A 7,685-nucleotide genomic window follows, 5' to 3' on the forward strand; every position below is an offset into this window, starting at 1 on the left:
ACCCGACGGATATGGATATTGATGGATGAAAAGTAAAAAAAATAAATGGATATGGATATGGATACGGCCTCACCCGATCCATATCCGATCCATTGCCATCCCTAGTCACAACACATACGTTAGCAAATTACTAATTACAATACAATAATGAGGCAAAAAAATCTAATTGTAACCAACGGATTGAGAATTTTCTTATTGAAAGCTTTTACAACTTTTGTTAGTATAAACATGATCCAAAGCTACCATTTTATAGAACTTTTATCTTTTTACCATTTGATTTGATTTAACTTTAAAATCTTAACATAAAAACAACACAAAATCTTTGACAAACTGAGCTAAATATGGTTGTAGGTAGGAATAATAATTTCTTCAAAAACAAATCTCTCTCTCTCAAAAGCTAAATGTTCATGACCAATTAGTGCATACTTTTTGCATATATCATCCTTCTCCATAATTTCCCTCTAAAATATAAATATAAATAAAAATATATAAAAATATATATATATATATACATAAATACATCTCTGTTTGAGGTGTTTGCAACACAACCAAAAGGCATCAGAGTGGTTCCCCTGGCTTTTCCTCAATCCTTTTAATAAAGGTCATACTTTTGCTTCAATTGGGTGCTGTTTAGTATTTACTCCATTTCATGAATCATGTGTAACTTTAATTTTAGTTAATTATTCTTCTTATTCTTTACCCGTTTTATAACTTACATGCATTCTCCAATCCTTTTTTAACTCTATATTCACTTACCCTTTTGTGTTATTCCTCTTAAGTTTTCTTTTTTAAGCTAATCTTCAAATCTTTCTTGAAAATTCTATCAAGATCTGAAGTGGGGTTTCATACCTTCATTTAGTTTCATGTTTTTTTTTTTTTTCTTTTTTATGCCACACTGACTTTTTGGTCAATCTTCATTATCATACTTATATTTGTGATTCATTAAATTTGAATACTTTCTTGTTTTATGTTTTTGTTTAATAGTGTTTGATCCATAATTCAAGAACATGTGTGTGTTTTGGATGTGTGTCAGTGTGTGAATAATCAAGAATCTACTTTGCATTATGGGTTTATTGACCTACAGATAATATGCTACTATTATTTTAATACTTTGATGAATCATTATCAAAAGTGAATATACTTTATGAATATTTAAATGTATGGCTATGCATACTATTAGCCAATAATTTTATGTTAAACAAAAGGTCTTTAATTATGATATCTTAGATAAGGTAAATCAATTATTAATAAATCATTTGCTCCTTGCTATTTATTTGTTACATGTATATATGCTTATATTGCACCAGGATCATCTGTTTAGTTTAGATAACATCTTAAAATCTGGATCTATGAACTAATTTATCAGATCACTGATCCATCTTTTTTGATATTTTAAAAAATGGTTTATTTGTTGAGAATTTAAGACTTTGGATATTAAAGTTTGTGTCTGTTTTATGCAGAGTTTTCAAATAAAAAAATTGTGTTCAATAGAGAGATTCGATGAAATAAACGATGCCGAAACAGCCATGGTTTGCACTGCAAGTGATTTATTGGAGTGGAAAGACTTTCCAAAGGGCCTTAAAGTCTTGCTGCTTGATGAAGACATTAATTCTGCAGATAAATTAAGATCAAAATTAGAAGAAATGGATTATGTTGGTTAGTTATTGTTTAAACTCCAAACTGTACCTAAATTTTGTACTATATAATTTCACTACATAAGTTTGATTTATTCATATGCTGCAGAAGATATCAATTAGAAAAGTTGATGAAAAAGAAAAGAATCTTTTGTTATACTTTAGTAAGAATAATAATAATAATAATAATAATAATAATAATAATAATAATAATAATAATAATAATAATAATAATAATAATAATAATAATAATAATAATTCAAGATAAAAGTCATGTTTTATTGGATTTTGTAATTATTTAGTGACGTGTGTTTTGTACACAATGAATGAAAGTTAACTTACTTTTGTGTTATGGGTACAGTTTCTGTGTTCCATAGTGAGGATGATGCATTATTGGCTATTTCAGACAAACCTAAAGGCTTCCATGTAGCTATAGTAGAGGTATTTAAATAAAAAAATAAAAAATAACTCGAAAGGTGCGTGTGTATATGTTTTTTAGCCATTAGTGGAAAGTTGATAGCTTGGTTATCTTATTGTCACAGGTAGGAGCAGACCATGAAGATGGAAGGTTTAAGTTTCTTGAACACGCTAAAGATTTGCCTACAATCAGTAAGTATTCAAGAAATTAAATCCTGTTTTTTCGTTTTCTGAATCATAAATTTGTGTTATATTGCGTTTTGATGCAGTGATTTCGGATGTGGATTGCATTAGTACCATGATGAGGTGCATAGCGGTAGGTCTTCTTCATTACAAGTTACTTTTGAAAATGAACTTATGTTAGGGAGTGTATGAATTTGCGTTTTGGAGCTAATTGTCTAACAGTTTCTTTAGTTTAAATGGGCGCATATTCTGAATCTAGTTATTTAATTGACACGGAGCAACAAAGTCCGTTTAGGATAATTAGTTTTATACCACCTGAATCTAAACTGATCATTTGATGTGATTTTTTATGTTTGTAATCTTGATTCGCCAAACATTCGAATAGATGCTAATTTGGTTATTATAATTACAATTACTAACATAAAACCAAAGGGCCAATGGTATAGCGGTATCGAGGTGCCTCTCTGACCTTGAGGTCACGAGTTGAAGTCCCGGTGAGGACGTTATTCGTGTAATGAATTGTGTAGGGTGTGTGAGTTTTCTGTTCTAAAAAGAAATTACGAACATAAGTACATCCAAACATTATCTTCCAAAGCCTGTCTTTTGAGGTTAACTACCTTATTCCAATTATATAACATCATAAAATCACAAAGAGCTCGGTGATTGGGCCCTGAGATCATTACAAAGAGGTCTCGGGTTCAAATCTTGTGGTGGTCAGTAGTGAAGGATTTGGTAATAGTCACGGATTAATTCGGTTAGGCCGCGTACACTATATGGGTAACCTGAACAGGGAAAACCTTAGTTTTGGACATTCGTTGTAACTAGATAGTACCAATGACAACTTACTCCTTGTGTTTTACTTGTGTTGTAGCTTGGTGCGGTCGAGTTCCTTAAAAAACCACTCTCCGAAGATAAACTTAGAAACATATGGCAACATGTGGCTCATAAGGTTCGGCTCAACTTCTGGCTTGTATCTATTATACTTGGTTACCATTTACTTGTTTTTTGATGATAGGAATGTAAAACCTTCGAGCAGGCGTTCAATGCAGGACCCAAGGATCAATCTGACCTGTTGAAATGCGAGAAAACTTCGGCTGCTTCTGATGTAGAGGTTCATATGAAGAAAGATACTATAAAGGTAGAAGTCATTCAATATCAAGAGCAAAATGAGGATGTATCGGTAGAAAGTGACAAATATCCGGCTCCATCAACCCCACAGTTGAATCAAGGACTACGACTCGTTGATAATGTGGATTGTCATGATCATGATCAAACTATCATTTCGGCTGAGAAAGAGTGTGTAGAAAATGACGGTGAATCCAAATTTGTCGAAACTACTTGTGATGATTTAGTTGCTGATAATAATAATACTAGTAACGAGTCAAACTCGTTCAAGAATTCGGATGAGGGTATTGAAAAGCCTTTAAGTAACGAAAGTTGTCCCGATCTTAATAATAATAAAAGAGATATAAAGAACGGAAATGAAGTGCCTCAGCATCGTAAATCACGTTCATCTAAATCCAGTCGAAGAAAGATCAAGGTATGCATACAATCTCCAAAATTTTTTCTTCAAATATTCAGATTATCATTGTAATAACATGGTTTTTGTAATTATGAATAGCGGATTAATTATTTATAAATTATAAACTATATATACAATTGTGAAATAAATATTCGTGGAACAACCAACCCACTAGATGCAACTAGTACCAAAAACTGACCCATTTCAACCCCATCTCCCACATCACCCGCCCATTTTACCATATCTTGTTATAAAGTATGTGTCAAAGTCCTTAATCTTTCATTGTAGTATAGATGATACAAAATTGGCTACTCGTTTTTGTAATGCATCACTCGAAAAATTGGGTTAGATAAATGCATACCTTGATTGAAAAATCATGATCTTCTAAAGAAGGATTGGTGCAACATTGTTACACTTTTTTTTTAAATAAAATTTTAAGATAGTGGATAAAATAATGGGGTATATTACAGGTAGATTGGACTACTGAACTACACAAGAAATTCGTACAAGCCGTAGAGCAACTTGGCGTAGATCAAGCAATACCTTCTCGGATACTAGAACTTATGAACGTCGAAGGTTTGACTAGACATAATATAGCAAGTCATCTCCAGGTTGGTCTAAACATCTTGTATCTAATCAGTTTTTTTTTTTTTTTTTTTGAAAGGCGGCGTATTTTGGTTTGTATCTCAAATTTCACATACATTTGGTTTGTCATTAAACAGAAATATAGATTGCAACGACGACATATTTTACCTAAAGAAAGTGCCCGAAAATGGCCTCAAGTTCGACATTCAACACCAAGAACGTACTATCCGCAGAAGCCCATTATGGCTTATCCACCGTATCATTCTAACCACACCGTTCCATCCACCCAAGTCTATTCGTCTTGGCCACCTACACACAATTATGCTCCGCCACCTCAGATGTGGGGTCCACCGTATTATCCATCATGGCAGCCTTCAGAAAGAAACTGGCTGTGGAATCCTTTTTCAGGGGTAATTAACAATTAACAAATTTAATCATTTCATATTAAATTTTGTCATTAGCTTTTATATTTCTTTTGTAGATTGAGAATGAATGTTTTGAATGTTAAAAGTTTGTGATTAATTTGTTAAAGTGTGATGTCATAGGTACAAGCCGAAGCGTGGGGCTGCCCTGCGGTACCACAACACACATCTTTTCCTCAAGTTAGTATGCGTTTTTCTTTGTTATATTTGCATTGAATTAGTGTCTATCTACTATTGTGAATATGTACTTATCGAGTGAATTCCCGAATATGCAGACCGCTGCTCAATATCAGAGTAGGGATTCAATGCAGAATACCCAAATCTTGCCAAAGAATGACAACTATCCGGTAACGACATCTAAAATTTCATATATGTTCTTCATCCCTTACAAAAACAGATGACATCTGATAAGAGTGGAAAAGTGGGCGGGTAGAATATCGGGTCAATTGTTGGTTAAAATGGACCATTTATGTATGTGATTTAGGAGGTTAGGTCCGAAAAAGGTGTAGGTTTGGTAGGGACACCCCGCCACTGAATTTCCTATGGAAACGTACCAGACCCCCAGACCCAGTCCCATCCCGAAAGAGTCGGCTGTCGGAAAATTACCTCCATTGCCACATGAGTTGTAAATTCTTGCCGCGAATGGGGATTGAACCTGGGCCATTAGACAATTTGTAGTGGTGACTCGTGTTGTGAGTTCGTGTTGCTTAATTTTTGCACTTTTTTGCTGACTAGGATGTGTTGGTTTTTGTTGTGGAGTATGGGTTCTATTGGTTTTTGGCGTGGGTTGGGAGTATTGTGATGATGTGGTAAAAATAATTGGATAAGTATTAAAAGGGGATAAAAAATAATATACTTAAATTAATAAAAAAATTATTAAAATTGAAGCAACGTGCGTTGCTTCTTCCGTTGCATTTCAACCAATGCGGATCAAATTGCCAATCCAACACGTGGATGCGGATGAAATGAAGCGATGTCTCTTTGCCACCTTGGATCCAATGGGGTTGGATCAACCCCGATTCAAACGGTCTTATTAGGTCCAAGCTTTCACATGGTGGTCCTAGCTTCAAAACTATCGGACTATCGGGTACCACTAAGCTATTTCTACGTTCGTGTGGTTTACGAGGTTAATTGATGCAGTTAGAGGAGTATTTTCAACCCATTGAATACAAATATACGGTCGACCCGTTTGACCATTTTCTTCTCATACGAAACTTGTGGCTTCATCCATTAGTCCTGTAAAGATAAAATCATAACCGACAAGTTTACAATTAATGGGTCAATACGTCCAAACAGCCCCTACTGATCTTTGGCTTTTAAGGTCAAAGATATCACTTTTCATGGGTCCTTAATAATTTATAAAGAATCGTGACACGACATAATTTTAGAAAAATCTACACACATTATTTGGATTATGCTATCAAGTTATGAAATAAGCCACAGTACAAATATTAAAATCGAGCGTGTTAACGTCCATAAATTGTAATGCGGCTCTGCAATTGGCCGATCAAAGTCATAGATAGTGAAACCTTAGTTTGACCTCAAAAGTCAACAAAACCTGATTTCATGCATGTGCATTATTATGACATATGGAAGTACTATTATTGTTATTATTACAGGGAGATGAAGTCATTGATAAAGTTGTGAAGGAAGCAATAAATAAGCCATGGCTACCCTTGCCTTTGGGTCTCAAACCTCCTTCAACCGAAAGCGTCATTACGGAGCTCTTCAAACAAGGAATCTCAGCCGTTCCTCCTCGGATCAACGCCCCTCGTTAATGCTGACATGTTTGCCACCTCAGCCGTCCTCTGTAGGTAGTAATCCACAATCTATGCACACCATTAATGTGATGATAATAAGTTTCCTCTGATCATAAACATTGCCATTCACAAGAGTTCAATGTGGTTGTAAATAGATCTTAGTTTAGACATTTTGAATCGAGGGCCCATAGATTTGTGGGACAATCACATTTGGTTTGTGGGGGGTCCATGTTGGTGGTGAAGAACTTGCTTATGCAATAAATGGTTGTACATCTTTGAGGCATAGTATAGGTGGACCTCTTATCAAGGACTGTTTAATATGGTCCAAATTTTCCTATTAAACTGTGTACTAGAGGAATTGATAATTGATCTACAGCTAAAATGCGTTGACATCTGTCATTTTCAAGTTTAGGAAGAAGGGATAGTAACCAAGTATGCCGGAATGTATGACCTGAGGTTGAAATCTTACTAGCATATTATTTTGAAATGGTCATGAAAATTGTCGAAATAGAACCCCCAAGGGGTGGATTGGTGGTAAGATGCTTGAAAAGTTCCAAAAGAACACAGGTTCAATCCCCCCCTGCTACGCTTTGGGAAGCTTGCCTTTCAAAAAAAAAAAAATTGTCGAAATAGTTACGGATAATTTCGGTCATGCATATATCCGAGTGAAAATACTTTTCTTTTTGAGATATCATGAACTAGAAAAAATCTTTTCCGTTTAATGGATGATCTCGTCCATGAGTTTGTATTCCAAGTTCCAACACATCATATCCATATCATATCATCCAAACACAATGTTTTTGAGCTGGGTTCATGCCGGGTATACGAATCTAAGGCAAGGCATGAGAATGGTTTTAGATTCTTATGTGGGTTAGGATATGGGATGGTTTTAGATACAACCCAAATTCCTCGGCCTATATACCCGAATCCATATACCCGTTTACTCGTTAATTTGTAAATGGGGACCCGTCGAGTTTGGGACGGATTTTCTTAATCGAGTTTGTTGAGTTGTGGAGAACTTTAAACATACAATAGAAAAAGGAGCTGCAGGAATCTCGTGAAACGCGAGATTGGAGTCCAGGACACGAGAACTTGATCGGGGTTTAGAAACGATCAGATGCAGAAATCTCGCGAAACAAGAGGGTAGTTCGCGAAATGCGAA

The 7,685-nt window shown here is 34.9% G+C and overlaps 1 protein-coding gene across 4 annotated transcripts; it reads left to right on the forward strand.

The window, feature by feature from the left end:
• The first annotated feature begins 407 nt into the window (after positions 1–407).
• On the forward strand, positions 408–7,010 carry LOC139886467 (two-component response regulator-like APRR2). 4 transcript variants are annotated; one of them, XM_071870295.1, is made up of 12 exons: positions 408–601; positions 1,461–1,656; positions 1,996–2,075; positions 2,177–2,243; positions 2,321–2,367; positions 3,106–3,183; positions 3,250–3,774; positions 4,227–4,367; positions 4,479–4,751; positions 4,887–4,943; positions 5,039–5,110; positions 6,383–7,010. In XM_071870295.1, exons 2-12 carry the CDS (start codon positions 1,527–1,529, stop codon positions 6,539–6,541), a joined length of 1,629 nt encoding a protein of 542 aa, XP_071726396.1. In that variant the 5' UTR covers positions 408–601; positions 1,461–1,526; the 3' UTR covers positions 6,542–7,010. The 4 variants fall into 4 exon arrangements, with proteins under 4 accessions (XP_071726396.1, XP_071726397.1, XP_071726394.1 ...); XM_071870296.1 differs by lacking the exon at positions 408–601 and adding an exon at positions 946–1,232; XM_071870293.1 differs by lacking the exon at positions 408–601 and having other exon boundaries at positions 1,275–1,656.
• Positions 7,011–7,685: the final 675 nt, after the last annotated feature.

Source organism: Rutidosis leptorrhynchoides, chromosome 1 (genome assembly GCF_046630445.1).
Source record: "Rutidosis leptorrhynchoides isolate AG116_Rl617_1_P2 chromosome 1, CSIRO_AGI_Rlap_v1, whole genome shotgun sequence".
Classification (NCBI taxonomy): domain Eukaryota; kingdom Viridiplantae; phylum Streptophyta; class Magnoliopsida; order Asterales; family Asteraceae; genus Rutidosis; species Rutidosis leptorrhynchoides.

Excerpts from the sequence above, each read along its gene's own strand:
- LOC139886467 (XM_071870293.1), top strand. The coding sequence starts at position 1,455 with ATGCAGAGTTTTCAAATAAAAAAATTGTGTTCAATAGAGAGATTCGAT. Across the intron at positions 1,657-1,995 it reads AGAAGAAATGGATTATGTTG|TTTCTGTGTTCCATAGTGAG; the intron begins GTTAGTTATTGT and ends TTATGGGTACAG. Across the intron at positions 4,944-5,038 it reads AACACACATCTTTTCCTCAA|ACCGCTGCTCAATATCAGAG; the intron begins GTTAGTATGCGT and ends CCGAATATGCAG.